At 40.1% G+C, this 26,967-nt stretch overlaps 2 protein-coding genes and 1 long non-coding RNA gene across 6 annotated transcripts; 1 reads left to right on the forward strand and 2 right to left on the reverse strand.

The window, feature by feature from the left end:
- Window positions 1–343: 343 nt before the first annotated feature.
- On the reverse strand, window positions 344–13,687 carry si:rp71-68n21.9 (kelch-like protein 9). Its single transcript, XM_020631972.3, has 11 exons — window positions 13,607–13,687; window positions 11,975–12,028; window positions 10,163–10,284; window positions 9,848–10,020; window positions 9,502–9,634; window positions 8,692–8,888; window positions 8,315–8,390; window positions 7,368–7,925; window positions 6,794–6,973; window positions 6,120–6,233; window positions 344–3,492 (listed from the first exon to the last, which is right to left on the reverse strand). The coding sequence occupies exons 2-11, from the start codon at window positions 11,977–11,979 to the stop codon at window positions 2,996–2,998; spliced, it is 2,055 nt and encodes a 684-aa protein (XP_020487628.2). The 5' UTR covers window positions 11,980–12,028; window positions 13,607–13,687; the 3' UTR covers window positions 344–2,995.
- Window positions 10,872–17,163, forward strand: LOC136181272 (uncharacterized). The gene is made up of 3 exons (XR_010667627.1): window positions 10,872–10,996; window positions 14,431–14,582; window positions 16,872–17,163. It is a non-coding gene; the product is annotated as an uncharacterized lncRNA (long non-coding RNA).
- hao2 (hydroxyacid oxidase 2 (long chain)) lies at window positions 14,967–26,079 on the reverse strand. Of its 4 annotated transcripts, none has more exons than XM_065962224.1 (9): window positions 25,987–26,079; window positions 24,659–24,716; window positions 20,800–20,952; window positions 19,304–19,455; window positions 17,626–17,909; window positions 17,110–17,328; window positions 16,312–16,470; window positions 15,549–15,618; window positions 14,967–15,421 (listed from the first exon to the last, which is right to left on the reverse strand). In XM_065962224.1, the coding sequence occupies exons 2-9, from the start codon at window positions 24,673–24,675 to the stop codon at window positions 15,366–15,368; spliced, it is 1,110 nt and encodes a 369-aa protein (XP_065818296.1). In that variant the 5' UTR covers window positions 24,676–24,716; window positions 25,987–26,079; the 3' UTR covers window positions 14,967–15,365. The 4 variants fall into 4 exon arrangements, with proteins under 4 accessions (XP_065818296.1, XP_065818294.1, XP_065818295.1 ...); XM_065962222.1 differs by having other exon boundaries at window positions 17,110–17,331; XM_065962223.1 differs by having other exon boundaries at window positions 17,110–17,331; window positions 24,659–24,732; window positions 25,985–26,045.
- Between the last annotated feature and the right edge of the window lie 888 nt (window positions 26,080–26,967).

A 26,967-nucleotide genomic window follows, 5' to 3' on the forward strand; every position in this document is an offset into this window, starting at 1 on the left:
GCTCCGTTTCAAATTTGCTCTCTTTGTGACATCACAGTGGGATTCTGGTAAAAAAAAACAAAAAACCTCCCCCTCCCCTGGTATCTTCACCCATGGACTCCACCCCCAGCCTAGAACAAAACTTTTGCGCAGTTCCACCATTTTTACTCTCGCTACAGAGGAGTGATGTCTACCAGGAACACTCAGGGGGGGCTCATTGCATTTAAAGAGACACACACACCAAAACGGAGCGTTCTGAGAGAGCTGGTTTATACAGGGTCACAAACCTCCTCTGGTGCTTGATTCATGTTATATTTTGACCAAAGCACAGCACAGATGTTTCATTTAGACCACAGGGCACAGATTGAAAAGGTGGAGAAGAGGGATAATATGTCCTCTTTAAGATTTTATTTCCAATATAAATATGCAAAACATACAAAAAAACAACATTTATTCATCCAGTACATGTATTATATTATAGAAAAAAAGAGTACAGACATTTATTCTGGAGGCTTTGTGGAAAATGATCGCTCAGTATCAAACAGGATTTTCTGCTCTCTGCCACTCCTGCTCGGAAACTCTTTCAGCCTTGTTTGAGGCTGTAAAACTTAAATACGCTACAGCTCACAGGAATCTTCTGGGGAATAACATTAAGATTTATTGTTGATGCAGACAAGATCTCTTCTGTTAAATGTCAGTTTGATCCTTTCTCACAGCTTTCTTTATTTATTACAGGCTTAATTTAAAGGTCAGAAAATCCCAAATCACATGTTTTTATTCAGCTACAGAACTCCAGTAACATTATAAAAGGGTGAAATTAAATTAAAAAAAATTCCTCCCGCTGGTGCGTCACCGTAGACGACGATGAAACGCTGTCAAAAACTAGTAATTCGGTCTGTAAATACCACAGGCAGTGAATGCAGAATGAAGTCATTGTGGTCTTCATGCAATAATGAGAATCAGAGACATTGTTGAATATTTAAAAAGACACATTTGTGACTGCCTTTGGATCACACGCTGAAGTCTGTTTCCACAAACAACAACAGAAAACCCCTAAATCAGAGATGGAGTTACCTGTTGTTAGACTGATCCTGACTTGTCTGATCTGTACGTTGGCTAAGAAGAGACACATTTAATGTCCATAAAGATTCTGTTACGAGCTCATTTAAGAAGGGAGGATAGATTTCATACTACGACCACACAGTGAAGGAGAGAGGCTGCATGGTTAAATGCAAGCTGCTTTATAAAAGAACTGTTAAGGCTTATGTTTGTTAGCTACCTAACCACGCTTGCAGCTGCTGCCTGAACTCTCATCCCACTCCATCTCTTATTTGCTCCTTTTCCTCTCCATTTCTGGTTTGACAGTAGTTAAATAAAAACCTTCAATGTCTGCTGCAATTTAAGATATCCTCAGGGAGCTAAAACCTATGATGATTATTATGAAGAAGAAATAGTGCCGGCGTTATCCTTTGATCACATGCTTGAAACAAGCGGCGTTGAAAATGAGTGCAAAATCCTGCAAGTTCGTGTGGTGATCACTTGAGGCTGGTTGCAGAAGTCACATGCTCACAGGGACGGACTGGGGCTAAAAAAAGGCCCTGGACTTTTTCCAAAATTTAGGATTTAGATTTCGTGTTTAAATAACCACTTGCCAGCGTTTCAAGATACTATACCACAAGCCTACTAGACTGAAGATATTCACAGATAATAACATTTCACAATCAATGATAATTTCTGAGGTGTTTATTTATAACAAAACTACAATAAAACTACAATAAAACAAAAGTATTTCAGAACACTCTCAAAGAAGGTAGGCCTAACCTATATGAACTTGAAGGATAGAAATTTAGTTTATAGGTTGCTAATGAAAATGTACTCAATGCTGTGGCAGTAAAAGTTTATTCATTTTATCGCGGACTACCCGAAATTACGGTGTTATTTTATTATTTTCCATATTGCGTTATTGGTTCGTTTGTGATATTTCACGCATTAATGATGTCGGCCCCAAACACGTCAGGTTGGACTGCCCTGATACATTTTTTTTTCTTCTGATGAGCCACATAAAGGGACGGCCGTTGGTCAGTCCGCCCCTGCATGCTCACCCCAACCGAAAAAAAAGGAGTTTTAAAGAAATTTACAGCCTGGTTAAAAAAATGAATTTGGCCTGATTAGCTCATGGCTCAGATGGCACATACTGTGTGTGGGGTGGGAGGGCTCAAGAGACTTAAAACCTGCCTAACCTCTCGTTATGTTGACAGAAAGTTAGGTTGAGGCAGCATTTCCAGCATGGCCACCGCCATCGATGGGACTCCAAAGACCAACTAACTAATACTGACCTGTTTGACTCAGAGGTTGATCTGATAAAACGTCACCCTTTGAAACAATAATGTCCAAAAGGAATCAAAGTTGAAGCCAGTTTGAGAGGTGGGATAGCTCGTGAAAGAACACAAGAGCAGGACATATGCAACAGAAGGACCGAAAAAGGCACCTGCGATGGTAAAGTGCTTGACGGAATAACTGTCTGACTTGTAAGCTAGCCCCGTGTACCTCACACCTCGACCTTGCAAGCCACAAAATGTTGTGTTTCATTTTCTCCGCATGTGTGGTCTGACAGAAGCAAAAAATTGGAAACCACCCCACGTCTGGTGCATAAGTTCTTAGCCGTTGAGATGCTTCGACTTTTTTTTTTTTTTTTTTTTTTCGCCTCAAAGTTGATTGAACTATTACCTGTGAAAACAACGACTACAATGTCCAAAAAGAAAAGAAATGTCAAGCAGACTCGAGAGGGACGATTGAGAAAGTACACAAAAGTAAGAATGGTGCAATGTGAGGACAGAAAATGGAACTTCAGGCGGTGAACTTCTGGAAAAATAACTTCTGAAGGCTAATTTTAGCTACCTAGCCATCGCAGCTGCTACCCGTACATGTGACCCGTTTTTTTTCTCCTTTTTGCATATTTTCTCCCCGTTTCTGACAGCATCAAAACTAAGAAGAACCCTCTTGCCTCTAGTGCTCCTCAGCTCTTAGCTGTGGGCAGTGGACAGTCCTGTATCTGGGCCTCGTCCACAGACCCCTCCGGCAGGTGAACCGTCATGGTACAAGCACGAATCCCCCCCAGAGGCTCCAGCACATTGAACACTCTGTCCCACACGTCCTGCTCCGGATCATACCTCTGCACAATGTCCACCATGCACCTGCTGTTCCAGGAATACCCCCCCACTACATAGACCTGCCCGTTAAACACCGTCACGCCAACGTCGCTCTGGCCCCGCGGCATCGGCGCCACCACCGTCCACTGGTCCGCCTCTGGGTTGTAATACTCGCAGCCCAGGACGTCGTCGTAGTCGCTGCTGCCTCTGAAGTGATTCCCGCCCATGACGTAGAGTCTGTCTCCCACGGTGCACATGCAGTGCAGGCCGCGGAGCTCCATCATGTCGGCTCGTCTGCACCACGTGTCAGCGACAGGATCGTAACACCAGAGCTCCTTCTGGAATGTGTCACGGGTAATGCCACCTGAGTGACAGAAGAAGATCCATCAAATAAATGTAGTATGTTCAAAATGTTTCACCTTAAAGAAGTCTTGCTGGAACTAAATCTAAAGAGAGCTATGTTTTGACTCGTTCAAAGGCTCATAAAGTATCTGGAGAAATAATCTGTAACTTTTTTTTTTTTTTACACTCTTCCTCTGCTCTGATGTTAATCTTACACTGAGCCTGAGTTTGATCTGTAAGGGGAGATGACCAGGGGCGTCGTATGGGGGTGAAAAGTGAGGTCAACACATAAGTATATTTTGTGTTGAAACAGCATGTTTAAACAACATTTGTTGTTTAAACATCACATTTAAGCCCCTGACAGTTGTGTGGTTTTGACTTTGTTGCTGAGTACTGAGACGCACTTGAACTAGTGTTTCCTGCCTCTCAGTCTTACACGTGAAACTTCTGTCTCTGCTCTCAATGTGAGAAAAAAAATACAGTTTCCTGTCCATGAAACCTGCAGCAGCTCAGGCTGAGAGTTTACTGCTAAACAGGAAGTGGTTTCAGAAAGGTCAGACATAGAATAGAGGCTCATTTAATTACTCATCTTTTGTGAAATGGAACCTTTTGTTGAATTTAGACGACCCCTGCAAAGAAACTCTTTGAAGCTGTTTTCATAAATGCACAAAAATCCTGATAAATGTCCCGACATTCTTTGAGGAAGAGCTGCATGTGTGAACATTTTTTGACATTACCCAGACTTTTTCCAGCCAGCAACCTACTAACCTTCCCGCAAGAAATTAGGGTGAGCTGATGAATGCATGTGAACACAGCCGGAAAATTCACCATGAGCGAGCAGGCGGACTGATGATGATGTTTATATCACATGACATGTGTGATCAGCTTGCATGCTGCTTCACACTCTTTTCTTTAAATACTGTGAATATGTCCATTTACATGCATCAGCAATACATGAAAAAAAAAAGGGCTGTCGCTTCCTCCTCCATCTTTGAGTTCTGCAACAAAAGCCTTCTGTCACACAGGAAGGCGCTTCATGACTCAATTAAAGGTCCCCCATGGAGTATTTGACACATTTAAACAATGGGTTCCTGTGCACATGCATGCAGGTGACGCCTACTACATAACCCTGCAAATTGCTTGACAAATTAGCCACAAATCTTTAGGTTTTTGGTGATGTGTTAAGAGATGCATGACGCACAAAGACAAGGGAAGGAAACGAGAGCTTGAAAATAAACCTAAACATCAGACTGTGAGCTCTGTAGGTTTCAAATGTCTAAGAACCCTTCAGGTCATTCATGAAGGATGGGTTGTTAGACAGGCGCAGAGCTCATAAGTTACCTGTCACATGTTTTGCTCCCTGAAATGTGACCTTCAGTTAGATGTTACCGAGCCTTCTCTCCTTCCTTCCACCATCAGTCACACTGCTGAACAAGCTAACAGCTAAACCTGACCCCTGTTGAATGAGTCCATGCACAGTACTTACCTTGTTTTCATTTCTTTAAGAGTTATTTCAGCCTGTGAGTTTTTATTCAAATGTATTACGTTGTTTGTTCAACACATGGGAATCCATCTATTTTATCGTGTTTTGAATGTCTTCTTCTCAGCTGATAGCATCAGTACAAGTCTGTCGTTAAACACCACAAATAACCTTTGTGGGCGAGTTTCTGATGTGAACAATGCCTTTTTTTTCTGAGTATCAAAGGGAGAAGTTGTCTGACATTGTGAGAGAGCTGTTCAAACCTCAGAGAGGAAGTCCGTTCAAGTGCTCGGCTGTACAAAGTGTCTGTCATAATCACTGGAGTGTTTCAGAAATGCTTCTCCGAACCCTTGAACTGTCCATGTTGGTTTCATATATACGACTAAATTAAAGTTTCTGTAACTGCAGTCAACGATGGTATTTAAAGGCTTTATATGCGATTTTTCACACTTAAATATAATAGAAATCCTCTAAAAAGTATATCCTCTGAAAATAACTCTGTGAGTAATGACTGTCTCTAATGGGTGTAACACCTGAGTCCCACTGTCTGTGATGTTTTCCGAGTTTTCCGAGTCATATTTTCAGTTTGTTTACATCGCCGGGACGGCCGGCCGACTCCTCCCCTCGCGAATAAAAGTTGTTTGATTGAGGGACTAGAGAAAAGAAGAATAACATACTGTACTCACTGCTTAACTGCGTTTCTAGATCACGCTCATTTCGGGTAAATTTACATGCAGTGTGAAGATACGAGCGTAATAAAGATCGGTGCACCGCGACTTGTTTTGGTTTCATGCTGGTGCTCAAGGGTGACATCTGCTGTATCAAAAAATCGCATATAAAGCCTTTAAAGATGTAAAATGCAAAGTGAAATTAAATACTGACTTTAGCAGAAAGACATAAGCACATTTAAGTGGAGGAAACTGAGGCAGAGATGCATCTACATAAGTCTTTCCATCATTGCAAAGCTGTCACTTGACCCAGTGAAGTATTCATCTGCCTCATTAATGGAGATTAAGGAGACAGACACAGTTCAAGCTGTCAGCAAAAGTAAGCATATGGTTGGTCGATTGATTATTTCTGGTTGCATATTCTAAATCACGACAATCAATGATTGTACGCTTTGACACTGAAGTCAAACATGGAGTGTGTGTTGGAAATTGTTACTCTACCTGAGATGTACATGAGGTCTCCATGAACTGATCCAGCGTGCCCGTAGTGAGGCTCCACCATGTTGTTCACAAACGTCCACTCGTTCTTCTTCAGGTTGTAGCACTCCACCGTGTCTGCACAAAGAGGCAGAGAGAGAGAGACGCTGATTCACGTTTGAGTTTTTCTTGTAAACTGTAGTCAAAGCATCAAGTGTTTAAAAAGCTGTATTGAGAAGATGTGGTGGTACAAGTACAATCACGTCTGTGTGAGAAACTTTAAACGCCTTTCAGGGATTGTTTTTTTCTTTCTAGCATTTAATCCTGTTGTTGAATTTGAGGTAGATCACAACAACAACAACAGTTCAATTTTTCTGCCAATATGTTTTTGTCTGTTCCTCATGTCCGTACTGAGCTCATGAACAGAGCATTTCGTTTTTCTGACCCCCTCTACAGACTTTCTCCAGAATGACTTGAAACTGACAGATCTCGCTCCGCTTGAAGCCTTTGGCTCGATCGTAAAAACACAAGAAATGCGAGACCATTGGCCAGTGCCTGATGTGTTTATGAATTGTAATCTGTGATCATGACTCTGCGAACCATTTTGCACATTTTAATTGTTGTCTGCTCTCAACTTATTGTTTGTCCAAAAATGGAGCAAAAAATAAATTGACTACATTAATAAACTGACAGCTCACCAATCTCCCCTGAGGTGTTCCTCCCTCCGACTGCGTACAGTTTCCCCTTCAGAGCGCTCAGGTGGAAGAACGTTCTCTTCTCGTTGAGTGAGGCGATCTGAAGCCACTTGTCAAAGCGCGGGTCGTAGCGGTAAGCGCTGTCGATGGCCGTCTTACCTTTGGTGTCATAAGTGCTCTGACCTGAGGCGTGGATGACAAGCAGTGAGAGAGAGAGAGAGAGAGAGAGAGAGAGAGAGAGAGAGAGAGAGCGAGAGAGAGAGCGGTTAATAAAAGGAATTATGGATTATAACCAGTGAGTCAGTCTTGTTTTCAGAAATGAATTGCTTTATGTTTCGGTGGTTCAACTCAAGCTATATTCAGTGTGATCATCAGCCACTTGAAAGTCTGCCATTCTTTTTGAATTGGCTCACAATGAATGGTCCCATTTAAGGTAAAATGGACAGTTAATCAGGGTATGCTTATGGACGTGGCTACCTGTCAAAATCCTTAAATGGGGGCTCAACAACCGAAGGTCTGACTGCTTGGCGTGGCTGTTGCCCTGATAATAAACAGTGTGAACAATGCATGCTCTAACCTCCAACGATGAAGAGGAAGCCGCCCAGGAGAGCCACCCCATGCTGATAACGCGGCACCTCCATGGGCTTCAGCGCCTTCCAGTGACCCGTATTCTCATCGTACAGCCTCAGCTCTCTGCTGACCACCAGCTGCTGTCTCATCACACCACCCAGAGCCAGAATGTGCGTGGCGTCGGAGCGTATCTGTGTCCGCTCAGTCTGCAGAGCCGGCTGCATGAAAGGCATCATCTGGTAGTTGCTGGCCTCCAGCAGCAGGTTCACACAGGAAGTCTCGGAGCGCATCATGGAGTCTCCTCCCTCCTCGTCATCCTGGGAGATCCCGATCAGCTCACCGGGGCTCATCAGTGGGAAGCGTATATGACGCATTAGAGCGTAGACGGATGAGCGGCGACTTGGAGGGTTGTGGCCCAGCCATCCTCTGGCGATGTTGTAGAGCTCCACCTCAGAGAAACCCTCCAGAGAGTTACTGGACAGAGCGTTGGCCATGGAGGTTTCAGAGAGCTGGAGGTAGCGTCCGCTCTCCACCAACGCTGAGAGGTTCTGGCTCACAAACTCACCTGCAACAGAGGATCCACATTGATAAGTTCTGTTTTGGATCAAGCCTTGAATGCTTTAATTTGCTTTTAGTAACATGGTAACATCATGGACTCTACAAAGATAACATTCCTTGCTGGACAACTCAGGACTTATCTAAATAACTTTATGTGTACCTTATTCCATTTTACAAATTACATGTGAGAATGTTTTTTTCACATATCTGACATACTAAACTTTGGTTTAAACAGCTGGTATTAATGATGGACCAGTGGACCAAATGGACTGGTTTTAGGATTTAGGAGTAGAACAACTGTAGGACACAAACTTTATGCCAACAACCCCTTTCTATATCATCCATATATTTATTAAGTTTAACAAAAGGTTGTACTCTTTTCCTCTGCTCACTCACCTATATTAAGCTGAACGTCCTCCAGGAGCAAATCAGTGGCGATGCGCTCCACCTCCACACAGTTATCAATAGTGATCTGCATGAACAACACAGGGAGGTTATAAGTTAAATCAATCTCTGCATGAACTTCCCTCTGCAGCCTTTATTTAGAGCAATCTCGCATCACTCATAAATATCTGAAAAAGAGACATCTGAGGAGAGTGAACGTGCACATTAGAGGTCAGCCTCATTAAAAAAACAACACCCCTGAGGCAGCTTATTGAACGTGTCCTACAATCTTGAAGCTTTAATGAGCTTGACCTCAAACGTATCTTAAAATAACACCTGATGTTAATGAACTGAAGTGTGATGCCACAATACAACAAAAAGTCCCTCACCTCACTGCTGAGCAGCTGGTTACAGAAGTTGAGAACGGGCATGACCTGAAGGAAGTTTGCAGCCTCCAGTGTGTCCTGCAGATTCCCCATGTCCAGGCTGACTTTGGACGTGTAAATGAAGTCTATGATGTTCTTTAAACCTAACTTGGTGACGCCATGCAGCTTGATCTCTCTCATCTCCTGCTCCCTCATGCCTCCTGGATGAGAGAAAAAAAGAGGTGCAGAAAGAGGCAGAGACAAGGTGAACGAGCGAGTTTGCATCATTTTAGAGGATTTGTCTCGAGCAGGCAAAGTGTAGAGTCAGCATTATACAGAGACTGTAAATCTTGTCTGTTCAGACCGTTTGAGGATATTGAAATGACTGTTTTTTAATAATAGAGTCAAATGCTACTTCGTCTCTTAGAGCTGCAGAAAAAGGAAGTCAAAAGCAGAACAGAGTCCTACCTCTTTTATTTTACTATACTGTATGTGCGTGTTAATATAAAACTGAAAGCATTAGTAACAGCTCCCTGAAAACAGAGAAGTTTAACTCAAAAATGCTGCTCTGAGTGTAATGTGTATTTACATAATATTCAAGCAAGGCTTCATCCTAAGTCAAACAATCCCTTCATATATGAGGAGAAAGGATCTCAAGAATGTCAACATTTAGAATGTCGACATTTACTCTGGCAGCAAAGTCTGTATATTAAAACATCACTGGTGGAAATGATCAATCACTAACAAAGGCCTGTTTCTTCTTCTTTATTTTCTTATCAACCAGACAGGGTTTCTTAAACATACAATGATTCCTATGTAGACAGAAACACTGACCTGTAAACATGGCCTTGAAATAATCACTAGAAGAAGCCATGATGACTCTATGCACGGGGAACTTTTCTTTGCTGTCTCCAGGAATCAAAATGACATCGCACAGAGTCTCGTCTCCCCGAAAAGTATCACAGCCCTAAAGGAAAATAAAAACATGATTTATCAGCAAAAATGTTGAATTTTACATAAGTAGGCGTAATTACTATTAGTGGAAAAAAAGCATGGATTACAACATGAGGACTAAGGACAAGAGGACCAGTGTGCATAAATAAACTCATATTTGTGGTAATGGATCACCTTTATCAATTGAAAAGTGTCCAGTAAAGGTTAATAAGTCAAACATATGTACCTGCAACACAGCTGCTCCATGTTCAGTGCTGCTAAACACCCGACACAGGGGTCGGCGGGGCAGTTTGGGCTTTGTGGATTTGTCAGGGCGTTTCGGGGGCATTTCCAAGGGTAGGGGGAGAGAAGCCGGGGCTGCAGCTGGAGCCTGAGCCTGGGGTGGAGCAGGCCTGTCATCTATCAAACCAAAATTTAACAAAGACATCAAGAGATGAGAGAAAGTTATGATGCAGTTGTTGCAGCAGGACGATGAAAGTAGAGTATCAGGTTTGATTAATAACCACATCAGTAAATGGAGGTGAAGATGATCGGTGCTCACCTTGTTGAGCAGGAGGTCTCTCTGGCTGAGCTGGGGGTCTCGGAGGATCCCTTGACTGATGTCTGCCCAGACGAGACAACCTGCGGCTCAGCCTCCCCGGCCCGCTGTCATCTCCATTGCCCCTGCAAAGCAAATGGTCAATGGTCTTTTCTCGTCTTCTGACTACTCAAAGAGCTTTTACACTGCAGGGCACAACCTACAGATTCACACACTGATGGCAGAGGCTGTTGTGGAAAGTGTCCATCAGTATTAGCTATCCCATCTATACACATTTACACGCTCTGCAAAGCAGTGTGAGCAACTTGGGGTTAAGTGTTTTGCCCAAGGATACATCAAACATGTGGTTGCAGGAGCTGGGGATCGAACCCCCGACTGTCTGGTTGAGAGCCGCCCACATCTCCTCCTCTGTGTTTGTTGTTTCACTTTCAAACCTAACAAAATGACAATAAAATGTCTTTTTTTTTGGCTGTTTGGCATGGTCGCCTTTAGAGTGTTTTTCTCTCAGCACTTCCTCACAGATTGTGCACAGAAACCACTTCCTTTGGTTGAACTAGCTGACACTTCATGACTTACAGCTCTAACTTTAAAGTGCTCTAATCTGAATTTTTATTAATAGAGTGTGTTTCCTCTAAGAAGCCCCGCCTCCTCAGAGCGGCTTGTAAAGGTACCTGTTTCTGTTTTAAATTACATGTTGACCTGTAAAGGAGGAACCAGTTGAATCCATCATATACAGTACATACAGGTTAAAGTTTAATGACAGAGGACGCTCAACCTTTTATTGTTCATCAAACGGCAAAAATGTGTTGCATTTGATTTTGTCTCCTCTACAAAAAAGTAAGTAGTGGTCAAAGTTTTACATTGGACAAAGATCTGACAGACAGTTTGTAAGAAAAGCTGAAAACATTTCTCTGTTTTTTTGGTTCTTATATGGATATTTAATAAGATAAGCAAAATAAAGAGCCCTGCAAAGAAACCCATAACAACAGCAACCACACAGAACGGTTATGCGCTGTAAATCTCTGATTGATCAACGGGGCTTGTTATCAGGAAACCTCTGTAAACTTTGTGAGTTTGTCTATTGCTTTAATGTGAGCTTTTGTTAAAAAATGCTTCATTTGTTCAGTAGTATTTCAAGATTCAAGGTTAAAAATACTTTATGGTCTATCACATAGTAACAGAAAATGACCTGTTAGAGGTTTCACATAAAATCCTCAATTAATCAAACTTTATTTATACAGCACCTTTCAGACAAATTCAACAGAAGTTCAAAGTGCAGAAAATTAATTGACAAAAGGTCGTTTGTAAAAAAGAATCAGTCCTCAGTGATGCAGATTGCTTTCCTTTCTGCTGCACGCATGTAAAGTTCTGACAGTTAGATTTGGGTGTTTGATGATTCCAGTGAGTCTTGCACTTTTCTGTGAAAAGGTTGTGTTCACCTGCTGCATGTATGTGGACTTCTATGGATTTATGAATATGCAACTAACAGGGTCAGAGGGCTTAGATGCATGACTTGTAATTATAAAACACATAGTTCCTTTTCCTGTTGTTCCTGTCAGAGCATTAAACTTGAACTATAATATTACAGTATTTTGGTTCAAGGTGAAAGATAAAAAAATAATGTAAGGACAAGATCTGATGCAGTACAATCAGGACAAATACTTTACCTTTATATTTCATAAATTAAGACTCACATCCAGTGAGTTATAAATCCAATAATTCATATTAAATCTGACAAATAGGCTGCATTAACATCCAGAGGAAAAAAATTGAAATATAAAAAATACTGATCACTGAAGCTCAAAAACATCTTACCCCATGTCATTGGCGTCTTGGGGGCGGGGACTGTTGTTACGTCTGTGAGATCTCCTACATGGAGAGAAAAAAAGGAGTTTTAGTCGACACAAATAGTTCCCTTTTTTTGGGTTGTAGTTTGTTGTTTTGACTCAGAACTGAACTGTGAGAGGAGAAGCTGTTCGACTTTCTTGCATGTACACAAAAATAGAACAACTGTCCATTGGCTCAACTCTGACTCCTTCTCTGTTTCTCATTTTGAAATTTAGTGAGAATTGTTTGCTCAGTATGATGTTGTAAAGCATTTTGTGATGATGATGGGAAACATCTGGAATTGTTTTGCTTGATAGATCAAACTACAGGTGTCAAGATCTCTGGGCTGATTTTTAGCTTTTAAAGCACAAAAGTTTTTTTTATTAACCTTTTGGAATAATCCTTCCAAATATTGGAAGCTAAAGGACAAAGACAAACTGTTTTGTTGCATTCAATGGACTCCGCTGAACTCTGTTTTCAGTCGAGGTGTCGAGCAGCTGGGCAGAAGTTTGTTCACAGTTGAAGCTAAGGGATGGCAGTTTAGATTTTTTTATTATTCACAAATGAAAAACAGAATAGAAAATGTTACGGGGGGCGGGGTAATCGTCTAATCGTGTCATTTTGAAATCTTTAACAGGAACATTTGGAGAAGTTAATTATTTTATTGATGAATAATTTCTTCTTTTACTGTAACTTTCTACATTTTCACAACATTCACAAAACATTTTTACATTGTTGGGTGACTTTTATTAAACAAAAACAAATCATGAATCTATCCACAGTGTGATCTATCACACACGATATCGCTTGTAACTTTGCTTTGCTGTACTCAGTTTGTTTGGATCCCTGTTAGCTTCATCAAGCTTTTCTCCCCGGGGTCCGCAGTTGAAACTTTCACATTGTTTATCACAAGGCACAAAAATTACAACAACATATAGCACATCTACTTTAAAGGTTAATTTTTCAGGTTTTTAAACCTTTATTGTAGAGACAGGACAGTGCACAGCATCAGAAACCGAGGTGAGCACAGAGCACATCTACAGTAATGAAAATATTTGTAATAATTTTTAAAAAATGTACATAAATGAATCCAAACTCAAAGAAGAGACAACACTAAGGCGCTTTCTTTTCTTTAAACTGGACTCAGTATTTTGTTGTATTTAACCTATTTTGAGAGTTAATTTCATTCCAGCATCACTCTTATTGTTCCTGAACACTGAGATGATGATTCAACTTAGGAAGAATTAAACAAACCTCCCACAGCACGCCTTGTTGCATTATGGTGTCTGTACTGAGGGATAACTTTTAGTGCAAATTAAAAGTAGTTTGAGTTGTTGTGACTTTCTGTAAGAAGAACATCAATGGATACTATAATCTATGTTTCACTTCAATCCAAGCAGAGGCCACAACTTTTCATTTCTTCTTGAAAAATGACATTTTACATAAAAGAAGTGGATATGCAGTGACATGCATGAGCCGGCTCTTTATGAAGCGACAGGTGTACCAAAGACAGACAAACACACACAAAGGAGAAACAGGCGATTTGAAATGCAGAAACACTGCATGTTTCTTCCTGTTCAGCTATGAACAAAAAAAAAAAGACACCTGTGGGTGACTTACCTGGAAGAAAGCTTCCGCAGCAGACTGGACCCGAGTCCTCCCTCCAGCCTGATGTTGATACCAACCAGATCTTTGAGATGAATGCGGAGAAGCACAAAATGTCTGCTGCACTCTGAAGCATCTGTGCGAGAGAGTTTCTTTGCCTTCACCGAGACCTCAGTCACTTCCTGTGCTACTTCTCTTTTTCTTTTCTACATCTTCACACACCCCACCACATCATCACACACTGTTAGTGAAATAAGCAAAATGCTTTACAAGCTGTTGTGTAATTTGTCTTTTGTTTCTGAGAAAATTGGCTCACTAATAGGTCCTTGTAACCTTAGTGGAGGACTATGTTGTTTAAAAAGATTAATTTTACATTTAATGTTGATTTTTCATTGTATACAAGTGAAAAATCTCTTATCAATGACAAGAGGAAAATGGTTGTTCAGCCTTCTAAGAATGGGAGTTTTCTTTTTTTTTTGTACTTTGAAGTAGCATCCAGATCAGGTTGTATGAGGTACTTTTCAACAGTTCTTTATTGCCTACAGTAGAAGGTCTTCATCTCGGTCCTAGCTTTAAAAGGCAGAGTGAAGTGCTGACATGGATGCACAGTCAGACTGCCTGATGGCACGATAAAGTAATAAAAATAGGTCAAATTAAATGTTTTTAGGTGGCTTCAACATGAACTTCTACTTCCCCCATCCATTGCAGTACTTAGCTAAGTTTCCCTGCAGACTCTGCAACTTGCTTCTTCCAACCATGGGCAGTTCTGACACTTATTTACTATACTCACTGATTTGACTGTTACTGTGATGAGTGACGTCACCCATCTGTTCCTGCAGGGGGCTTTGGAGTCCCATTGATGGCAGTCACCATGATGGAACTCCTGTCTCAGCCTAACTTTCAGTCAACTTAACAACAGGCTGAGATCTGCAGCTGAGACGGGGTTTAAGCCTCCTGACAAACCGTTACATCGCACCCATCTGTCAATCAGGTCAGCTACACGCCATTTTTGTGAATAACTCTTATCCTTCATGAAATTACATTTTATGAGTTATCAAAAATTCAACCCCCGTACAGTGTGTGCAGATCGAGACGTGAGCTAATCAGATCTATTTTAATGAGTTAACCAGGCTGTAACTTGTAAATTTCTGCTGTAAAACAGCTTTTTTGAATGGGTGTTTACGTGACTTCTGGTGCTTCTGCAGCCAGCCTCAAGTGGACACACGCAGCATTTTGCACTTCGTACGACCCCTCTTTAAAAAAGCTGAATGTTCTCAAACAGAATGGCTTTTGGTGTTATATTTACTTGAGTTTAAATCTGGAAAACCAAAACCAAAAAAGAAGGACAGATCAAGAAAAGATCAACACATCTTCATCACCTCAGCTGGCCTTTATTCAACCACAACCATGGCAGCATTCACTGGCTGTAGTGTAGGTCATCATGATCAGTTGCATCTGTTACATCAAACCAAAAGATTGACTCTCTCAGTACGCCTGCATCCCCTCCAATTCAAAAGCAAAATCACTTTCAGTATCAACTTGCTTTATCTGCAGTCGGCCCTCAGTTTTCCACAGACACTCTGACATGCTGACAAATAAGATATCAAAAGCTGCTTGAATGTTTCCTGACATGATAAAGTCGTGAGTTTTGTGCTCTGTCAGTCTCTCTGTCATGATGGAGAGTCTCAGGCCCGGTGGTTTCTGTTCAGTAGTGAGTCCTTTTTCAGTGGGTGCTGTACTGTTATTGTCCTCAGTGCTGCCCTCTACTGGTCTGTTAGAGTTTAGAGAACTGAATGAGGTTCCTGTTGATTTCTGCCACATTCCTGCAACCTGGATCAGAAAATATAACCCTTAATTGTTGCTTTTGTGGAAATAGAATATAGCTGCACTTATCCAAAAAAATAAAAATAAATCCAAACTTTCATTGATTTGAGTGACTTGATCTCTCATTTCTCACCTGATAGAGCCATGGACAGACGGAACTCATCGTTTAAGATTTGCAGTACTTCCCTTACTCCTTCCTCCCCCTGAAACGACACAGATGACCATAATGAAGATATAGGCCAAACGCAACCTGTCATGTCTACAACAATCAAAATGAATAGTAAATGGACTTGAGTTTGTATAGCGCTTTTCAAGAATGAAGAAAAAGAATGAAAAAGTGCTTTTACACCACATGTCACATCTACACATTCACACAATGAATGTAACTAATCCCATTCAGAGACATTCACATGCTGCAGACAAAGCTGCGGGGACCAACTTGAGGTTAAGTCTCTTGCCCAAGGGCACATTGGACATGTAGCTGCAGGAGCTGGGGATTGAACCTCTGATTTTCCAGTTAAGAGATGACTGACTCTACCAACTGAGCCACAGCCAACTCCAATAAGAATGAGATACTTGTTTGCTGCAGATGAGACTGATAAAGCTGTTCTTTGACTGGGACTCTTTATCCTCCCCCACAGAAGGGGCTTTGTTGATATTAATTCATTTAGAAGGAGACACATTTCATGGATATATTTTACATCTGAAAGCACATCATTTCTACAACAGGAGCTTAACTGTTCTACTAAATGTTATAAACCTGAAACCATGGCCAAGGTTCCACCAATTAAACTCACTATCAAGATAAACTTGTTCCCTCAAGGACTGAAGGAAAGTATGTTGAGGTTTAATTTATCTTAACAAAGCATCATAGCGATAAGCTTTGTTGTTTGTACCTTGTATGCAAGGCCCCACACGGCTGGACGGCCAATGAAAACACACTTTGCTCCCAAGGCCAGCGACTTCAGTACATCACTTCCTGTCCGGATTCCTCCGTCCAGATAGACCTCGATCCTGCCCTGCACCGTGTCCACGATCTCTGACAGAGCGTCAATCTGTCAGCAACAGAGGAGGAAAGAAACAAGGTCAACGCACCTTAAAGCCTCCTGAAACAGACGTTATAATATTAACAAATGACTTGCTGGGTTTTCTCAGAGTATGACTTTGTTGAGGAAAATCATGACTATCTAAAATCACAACAGGCTCATAGTAGCTGCAGTACATCTAAGTTCTACCACAAGCACTATTATTATTCTGGGGACGTTACATGAAACTCTGGGAATATGAGATACATTAGTCAAGAACAAAAACTGAGATCTACTCATTATCACAGGAAAACTGAGGAAAGCAAATGTGTGGATGTGTGTCTGCTTTGGGCTTCCATACAATTTCTTGCATTAAAATGTTTAGTCTAATAAGGGACACCGCTATTACTTCTTATTTCTGTTACTTTTAGATGTGTACTGGACCAACTGCTTCAAGAGACACACCACAACTTCTACTACTTATGCTGCTGACTTCTATTTGAATTACTCATTCAACTTCATTCAATCAATACAACCACAAGCATCGATACTACTTTGACAAATCCTACAGTACAGACTTGTTTGCACATTTGAATCCCCGTCTGTAAACAAAACACAAGAATCTGAATAATAAAGTATAGCTTTTAAAGAAACACAGTCAGTCAGTACCGAGGCCGGGCCTCCGTCCAGCTGTCTCCCCCCGTGGTTAGACACAATGATTCCCTGGACGCCGTGCTCCACAGCCAGCTCAGCGTCCTCCTTGGTCAGGATCCCCTTGATGATAATGGGCAGGCGGGTGATGGACTGGAGCCAGTACACGTCCTTCCAGCTGATGGAGGGGTCCAAGGTGTTGGCCGGGATCCCGTATTCCTCGGGGCCTGCCGTCTCCTGCTTTTAATACATGTGGTGGAAATAAAACTATAAGAATCTACAGGAAAAACATGTGTACCCAGGACTGCTTCTTCTGCTTTCACCTTTACTGATATCTATTTATCTCTAATGCATGCATACTTCATGACATAGATGCACAGACTGTATTTTTGTCTCTAGGGATGTCTCAATCAAAACTATTATAACAATTGCAGATTTTTTAGCTTTATGCTAAAATCTTTCTATTGTCCGATTGATTCTTCTATGTTTTTGCTTTTCAATATCATCTAGACTATGAATATGTAATACCATTACCTGAAAGACTCCATCAAAGTTCTTGACCTTGAGGTGTGGAGGGAGCTTGAACTGGTTGCGGATGTCGTTGCGTCTCTTCCCCGTGTAGGGGACGTCCACGGTGAGGACCAGCGCCTTGTAGCCGAGCCCCTCCACACGGTGCACGATCTGTTCAGACAGCTTCCTGTCCCGGTACACGTACAGCTGGAACCAGCGGTAACCGTTTGGTGCCGCTGCCACGATCTCCTCCACTGAGCAGGTGGAGTAAGTGCTGGTGATGTAGCAGGTGTTCAGAGCCTCTGTGGCTGTGAGGCGAGAGATCAGAAAGCATTGCTGTGGTCATTCAAGTTTGAGTTCACACGTTGAGATTGTCAGTAAAAGCTAGATACTCTGTGGGGAGCGGTCTTACATAACACATGTCTCCTCTTGTGTCTGCTTTCATTTATCAGCAGTATCAATTGTACTAATCAGTCAGTGTGTTGCCTTGGAAAAGATTAACTCCACAGGAATAATGGCTGGATGATTGTTTGATAAAACAGAAGAGAAAAGACCAACACTGTACCATCCCCACAGGACAAGATTATTAAAAGAATATGCTGCCATCTAGTGTTGGAAATGTATACAGTCATTGTTTTTGTTAACTGTTTTTTGACTGTTTAATCCAAACTTGTCATGAACATTAAAATATCAAATTAATATCTCATCAAAGCAGGACGCCAAAACCCCTCAATTTAACTTTAAATGTTGACGTAATGTCAATGTTATCCCTATATGTATCTATAATTAAATTACTCACAAAAAACCCTGATGCTTGTACTTGAGCAAAACCAAAACGGACTGTTAAACTATCTCAGAAGAAGTTCAGGGAGAAATCCTTTAACGTATCAATAAATACTGTTTGCTCCAATTTAGAAAAAAAAAAGTACATTGATTTAACTTTTCCAATGATTAGGTAGCCATGCCTAAGATGAAGGTTAAAAGGTCCAATCTGTAAGATATCTACTGAGTGAAATGATAAAGTGACCTTACTATATGATCAGACATTAAGGAAACATGCTATGTTGAAGTGCTGGCTTCTCTGACGACAATGCAGCAGCCAGTATGTCCTCCTTCTAACTTTAGATTCTGCTCCTGAATGCTCTGGATTTGTTTGGACCAGAGAAGGTAGGCGGTTTTAAGGCGCCCCCATATGGCCCTTTTGGACGCCCCTCAGTTTGCCAGATATGAGAGCAGTTATCAGATCAAACCAACAGGTGTTGCAGCGATGGAAGCAGGCAAGAGAACTGGTTCAGACAGAAGTGATTATACCCGACCTAAAAAGCCTCTGCATGTTTCTAATAAGCTCCACGAGCAGAAACGTGCTCAAACTAGGATCAATATTGGAGATGCTTTTGAAAAATAGGCCGATGCATTTCTGGTTTAATACTGAATACTCAGTGTCCGCAACATGGCGACATACCTGCACATTGACTCTCGGGAGGAGCGGGGAGATGTCTCTCTCCAATGTTTTGCATTTAGACTGCAGTACCCGTTTTGAACACTAGATGTCAGAGTTACATATTGATTGCTCTCCATGTCAGTATTTCCAAAAATCTCGAGAAATATTTCAGAAATGTTTCAGTTAAGCATGTCTCCTTTTGTGTTTGGCTTCTGTTAACTCCTAACCATCTGACTCAAAATGTTCTTTTACTTCGCTCACCTCGAGCTGTGGCCACCTCTCCTTCATGCCAGGCCAGGCAGTGAAAGGCAGTGGGTGCTATACCGACTGGAAAGCTGATTTCTGTCCCCTGCACAGTGGTCCGTGTGTCGCTCACTGACACATCCCGCAGGATACGAGGCCGCAGACGGATCCTGAGTGAGAAGCACGGGCAAAACAGTAACATTTCATTAGATCAGGACAGCATGTCAAATATGTTTGTGTTTGAAATATTCCCTCAAAAAACATCTAACTTCTTCTAACAAACAATTGTACAACTCTTAGACCTTTTAATATACGTTCCACTTGTTTTATTTTTAAAAAACATTGATAATTTTTGCAGTACACAATCCAACCTTTACTCCCGCTGGAAATAAATGTATAACCTGACCTCAAACACACCAGCAACAAATCAGCAAGGTTTGTGTATCTAAAACATAAATGTTCAAAACACTGACAGAGAGGAACAGCAGATTAAATGTTTTCATGAAGTCATTCAGAGAGCTAAGATACATGCATGAAGAGAAGCAGAGAAAAAAACACTGCCCTGGATTTTCTTCCTATAAAGCAACGTTTAAAACAGTTCCTGACTAACTCCAGGGGGGCGGAGCACTGATATATATCCTGCTACTGATTGATGACAATACAACAGCCTCACATGAGTTTAAGTTAAAGAAAGAATGTTATTTGACATAAAACCAGGGATGATTACAGGTCTGTTTGTATATCAAGACTGTTATGTGAATAAGGATCAGAAATACTGTATTTATCCTTCAATGAAATGTGGTTGTTACAGCTGTTCTTGTACACAGTATAGCAGTAGGAAATAAAGTAATATTTGGGCAATGGGAATTAAATAATAATAAGCAATACCAACAAAAAAGTGAAGAGTACTTAGAAAGCACACTCTGGACCTACACCAAAGTATATTTATGACTTCCTCCCTGACTCCTTACTACCCGGTTGTAACCTGACGTCCTCAGTACTATTGGTTCTGCTAGCCATCCTACAATCAAGGCTGAGGACCCAAAGGTGACCGGGCCCTCTCCGTCAGGACCCTTTCATCTTAACTGATCTACGTGTCTTTACATTGTTTTATTAAACAATCACTTTTCACTCTTGTGTTGTCTCATCCCCCATCAACTCATTTTTTAATTTTTAATAATTGTCTTCCTCACATTTCTTTTTTCTTTTCATTTAATTTCATTAGTGAAGCACTTTGTAGCCCTGTTTTGAAAAGTGCACTATAAATAAAGTTTATTATTATGATATTACATGATATATAAAGCTGCTGCACAGGCCACATAGAAATAAATCATTCCAGCTGAAAATGCACTGTACTGTACAGATCTGTATTATTACAAAAACTCTGATGAGTCAGCGCTAACATTTGGACCATTGTACTGTGTCTTTAAATGTGAATACACTATTGATACGCATACAGCTGTGTATTTGTGATAACTTTAAATTAAGTAAAGGCCTGATTTCTTCCACTGTACCTCTTGTACGCAAGCAGATTGTCGTCCCTGGTGCAGCATTCGTCTGCCCCAGCAGCGTAATAATCCCAGGTGGCCTTTGAGAGATGCTCTTTTGCATACTCCTCAAAGTCTGTCAGACAAACCATAGCCATCTCTGCACAGCGACCCCCCTCTCTGTGTGGGCACAGAGGACATTGGTTATCAATTTAAACATTAACAGAAAAGGAATGTGACACTTAGCAGAAATGAACATGAATTCTTAAGTCTTACATATTTTAATTAACATATGCACAAACACGTTGAAGAATAAAACTTCTGCATTCAGACTATCAGTACTGATTGCTTAAAGCTGCAGACCCAACACAGCCAGTTATTTATCACAACATGTCACTGCACAGACAACCAGTCCTCCTGTGTCATCTGGAAACTGCATTTTTTTTTTTATTTGCATGCGAGGAGAATAGCTGCAAGCACAAACAACAGAACGGACACTTCAAGTACAAAATAAAAAAACACTTTTCATGCAATGACTCAGCTTCAAGACTTACCACAAATGATTGATTTGTTTCATGAACAAAATCGCTCACACGCACATGACAAAGCCTCCATGAAGGACTGAAGTTGCAACATCTCTGCTCAAAGTGTCACTGCCCCCCCCCCACCGTATCAGCAAATGTACAAAAACCCTGCAGTCAACAACTCAGCTTTAAACTGACCTGCCTGAGTACATAAAGTAACTCCTTTTTTCCTTTTCTGTGAAAATTAGAATACATATCAATCCTTGTCTGTTTTATTCCTCAGTGTTGCTGTTGTATCAGTCAGAATTTAACTTGAACAGAGAGATGATGAAAGCCACGTACAGTGTGTGTGACCTGAGAGAGACCCCTGCTCTTATTGTGTTTACACAAGCTGGAAATGTGCTGATGGTGACTCCGACTATAGTGAGGACAAGAAGCGTCCGACACAGTGCTCTGTGGTCCACATGCATACACATTAACATGCTGTGTGCAGCACACACACATTTATAAACTGAGCTTTTTTTTTTACAATCTTCTCTCTCAAAAGACTTCAATGTCTTTTTTTAAAGCTGCTAAAAATCAAGAGGTTCAGTCTGAATCATGTCCACATTGACAAAAAAAAAGGAAGTAATTCTGATCTCTACACAACAGCTAACATTGTGTCCTTGCAACCAAGAATTTGGATCCTCTTTAAATAAATACTGCAAAACCACCATTTAAAAATCCAGATAAAATACTGACAAGATTTAACTAAAGTTACTACATTAGTAAAGATAAGTTGCTTTCAAAACGTTTGATTTAATAGGCTTTTAATGGGCCGATTTAATTAAAGCAAAGTCAATATTTTATTTCTAAAAATAACTACAATTTATGCAAATGATAACCAGACCTAGTTCAAATTTGAACACAATTTAAAAAATATTCAATAAATGCATACATTTTTACAGAATAAAAAACCAATATGAGAAAGTGGAAGAGTTGAACATTTCGACATTTTTTTCCACAACTTAATTTTTCTTTCTTTATGTTGGTTTTCGGTGTTTTTGTGACGCATGTTATATGTCCTTGACTGTAGCCTACCTTTACTTTGCTGTCCTTCTTGACATGACACCAGTAGAGGAGATATTGTATTGTATCTTAATGTTACCTGTAAATTAGGTGGGCTATATAAGAAGAACTCTGTTATGAAATGTTTTGTTTACAAGGTGTTTCCCTCAGTGAGCTGATTTAAGCTATTTTAGCAGGTGATAAACAAACAGAAGTCAAACTAATACATTTATGTGAGATCAAATCTTATTGATTGGGGCTATAGTCAAGTCGGTATTACCAGGTAACATCACAAACGGCGTCCATCAACCAGCAGTGATCATTAGTCGACCAGAGAGGCGGAAGTGGTGTACAGTTTTCTCCGGTGTTATGCGAAGAAATGCATCCCTTCCAAAAAGTAGCACCTCGTGACAGTGTTAGAAAACGGTCGTACATCTTTTTTTTTTTTTCTGGAGGCAGATTTATAACAAAAAACGAAAGTGAAGTTTTTACTTATTGGTCTTTAAAGTTGATAGAAGACGCATTTCATCCTCCAACAAGTAAGACATCAACGTCCTTAGCAGACTGTTAAACTTTTTTAATTCACAGATAAGAATCCATGTAAGTATCTTTAAACTGAATTGTACGTTTTGAATATAACTTGGTTATTATTTTTTTTCTATCCACTCAAAGTTTATGACTTCAAACAACACTGTGAAATGTCAAAATCAATCACTCATGTAAGCTAGTTTGCTCATTTTAGTTGCTTAGCAACCGTGTGCCCACTGTTGAGTTAAACCTAACAAATTATATTCAAAGTCAGTATTTGGCCCGAATACACTTTATATAAATGTTTAAAGATAAGATATGTTTATTGTCACTGTACAAGTACAACGAAATATTGTTGGAGCAAGCCTGTAGATGCCTAATATCAGAAATATACAAATATACAAATACTAAAACCAAATATTCAAATAAGAAATACAATTAAATAATACGATATAGTATACAATATTCAATTAATTTGCAGGCGACAGGTATAGAATAAATATATTGCAGTTGTTATTATTAACAGTAGTCTGCTTTAACTAATGGTTAAAAATGAATGACCTTTGTTCAAACAGGACTCTGCAGGTAACACCCACACCTCCTGTAGCTGTGACTTTATGAAGCTACTGACTATTTGAAGAAGACGAAACAAGACAAAGCAATCAAAAGTAAGTTAAATATTTCAAAACCTTTTTGTTTTTCTCTGATGTTCCTCACCAAAATGAGCAGTGTTCCCCTGAGAGCGTCTCCTAAAATCTGGTTACCTATTAAAAAAGTTAGCATGCTGTATTCCTCTTAATTTAATACTCATTTTCCAGTATTAACAAGAAGCTAGAATTAGAAAAACATCAGTCACAGCATACAACAGGCTATATTTAAAGTGAGAATGAACAAAAATACTACACAAAAAGACCATTTATATGAGTAGAATAAAATTCTAAATACAGCCGACGTTGAAAGGTAAAAGCCAAAGCAACTTTTGGGTAAGCCTGACACTGCAAAGTTTCAGCAGTTGTCATAGTGTATATTAATTACCAAGGTCTTAGGTGGTTCTGAAATGTGTGATAAGTTGAATAGTCAACTTACAGAACTTAAATCGACAGTAGTTTTCCAACAAGTTCATTGAGTTGATAATTTACTTATCAAAAGAATACAAAGTTCTTGAACAGTTACTTCACAACAACAGAGAGTAGAGTACAGCGTCTCTTTCTTCCTCTGACGCTGCTTTGTGCTGTGTCTGTATACTTTGTATCACTATAAGCAGTGATCAGAGTATCCCCTTTGGCTGTATGGAGCCAAACTGTGCATGGACAAACTGCACAGGCTGTTGTCATACAAATAGAAAACATACTAGCTTGTTGAACATTTCTCAAATGTCTTTAATAATAATAACTTTCATTAGCTGATTTTTTTTTTGTTATGCTGTGGTGTCAGAGTTCAAGGTGATTCCATTCATCAAACAAAAATGATAATAATTCAAGGTTAAAAAGAAATAAATATCAGTGTTCAAAACTACTAAAGATAACAGAAATATGACGATTCAACAAAGCTGTCATGGCTCATTTCTAACACTCAACAAACAACTTTTTATAATCAGCAAAACAGATAATAAAAACACACAATGACCATGACAGTGTCTCTTCAGCAAATCAGCAAAACTAATACATTTAAAAAAATAAAATAAACAAGTAGATCCTGTTGTGTCAATAGTTTAAGAGTATGTTCTCTCTGACCAAATAGACAGTCGTTAATGTGAGCAGGCAGAAAGCAAGCAGACATTTACTCACCGATAACTTATACTCATTCTCTCTCAGCAGGACTGTTTTCTCCTGGCAGACTCATAACCTGTGAACAGTCCACAACATAAAGACAAAACACAGGAGTTTATCAATACTGCTTTAACCACGCTTCAAATACTCTATATTGGCTCTACTACTACTAGAAACGACGGGTATTAAGACTTACCACTTCTGTATTACACTTCTGTCAAAACCACCTCCTAGACATAGATAACCCCATCCTATTTTTAGCTATTAAACCAGCTTTACTGTAAATCATAGCAAGTGTTGAAATAATTATGAATAAGCTTTGGAGGCAGGGTGTGTGTAGGTTATGCGTGAACATTTAGCAAAAGACAAATCAACAAACACTAGAGAGCACCTAAATCATTATCCCTGTATTTAAATTATGCTTGGACATGTTTAAAAAAAAATGATGAACCAACAAATCCTCTTTAAGCTCTACAGCACACACAGATGTTATGTGGTAAGAAAAGACATTATAATACTATACAGTAAGCTTTCAACTCTGAACACTTGAGGGCAGTACGATACTGAATGAAGGCCCATTCTTAAAGCTCCAGTCAACTTCTATAAAGAAGGTAAACATAATCTGACTCTAAACTTACTGTCTCTACTAAATAAAAAAACTGACCTCTGGTTTAAGGACTGTTTCAGTTGTACACATAACGTTAAAATACACACTTCTGGTAATCTTAAACACCTCAATCACGCTCTATTTAAAAAAAAAAAAAGTTTTAGCTTTTAGTGTAAAATGGGACATATTAAAAAAAGTTTTAATAACAAAAACATGTTCTGTTAAATGACACAATTACTACATTTTCATAGATATAATATGCTTAATTTTCCTGACATTTATTGTACCACCAGGCAGTTCTGCTTTCTCGTACTAAAATGTTTTATACTATCGGTTTTTCCCAGTGTGTCTGCGTGTGTGTGTGTGTGTGTGATGAATGTGAGCCTCTGTCCGGTGCAGGCTGTGAAAGGTGTCCAGTGAATGGGCTGCTGAGGGCACATTGTGCAGGTGAATTCTAGAACACCTGGTGTATGGTATCTAGAGTGCTATGCTAAACAAGCTGAGGGTTAAACCAGCTTCTGTTACATTATTTGTTTTTGTCTCTCAGGCCTGCTTAGATAAACTAGTGAGGAGGCCTGTAACAGTAAAGATAAACACATCCTAGATGCCATTTTTTATGTATCTAGTTAAAAAAACAACTTTTTACAGTTTACATTTGGATAAAGGTGATACAGTAGAATCCAGAAAAGCTTGAACAGTACAAAAAAGGTTTCTGGAGTGGATAAAATCCGTTTCTTACCTTTATCTGAGCTATCTCGTCAGCCTTCAATACTTGTTGGTTCCCTTCTCATATGACAGGGTCGTGTCAGAGGGCAAGCCATCCCCCTTTTTCCCCACCCGACCTCCCCCCACCCTAAACCCACCCCCCCCCCCCCCTTCACAGTGTGATGCTCCGCCCCCACAGCAGCTCAACACCAGCTAAGCCTCACGTCAGCACTCTGGGTCCCGGCCTCGCTCTCTCTCTCTCTCTCTCTCTCTCTCTCTCTCTCTCTCGCTCTTCCAAAAAACACCAAAAGCTCCCCAGGTCAGCTGTCTGTAGGAGCATCTGATACCTCCTTGTTCTCATTCTGTCCTTTCTCCCTTTTTTCCTTCCTTTCCATTCTTATCCATTATCCCTTTTCATTTCCTTCTTCATCTTCCCTTAACCCCTCCCTCTCCTTTTCCTCATGTTTACCTCTTCCCTATTCACCTTTCGTGTTTCCTTCTCTTTCTGCAAACCTCTGTATCTTTTAATTTACATAAATAATCACCTTAACTTAATAATCAATGTAATTTAAATGTGTTTTAAATACCAAAAGTATTATATTTTTGATCTTGCCAATGTAGCACAGGAGACATTAAACAATTCAGATTCTAATAGAAAACACCATCTAACATCACATCACCAGGTTTGACATTGTAAAATGAGAACTTTTAATTATAGAGGTTTATATTTGCCTGTGTGTTCTGTCTAGATTGTCTGAAAGAGTGAATCAGTGTCTGACTGATTTAGACATAGTTTTCTCAGGCTAAATGATTGATCCCTTTTGTGGTTAATGCTTAAACTTCAGTGCACAAACAAACCAAAACAGTTAAAGAAACACCAGCTTTTCTTTTTTCTGCACGGCTTCGTAGTGTGAATGTGTTACATTTCAGTTTAAGTGTCACTCAAAGATCAGCGTATTAATAAACTCGATCCAAGTCTTATCAGATAAAGAGACAAAGGCTGGAAAAGAAAACA

The sequence above is a fragment of the Labrus bergylta genome, chromosome 13 (genome assembly GCF_963930695.1).
Source record: "Labrus bergylta chromosome 13, fLabBer1.1, whole genome shotgun sequence".
NCBI lineage: Eukaryota > Metazoa > Chordata > Actinopteri > Labriformes > Labridae > Labrus > Labrus bergylta.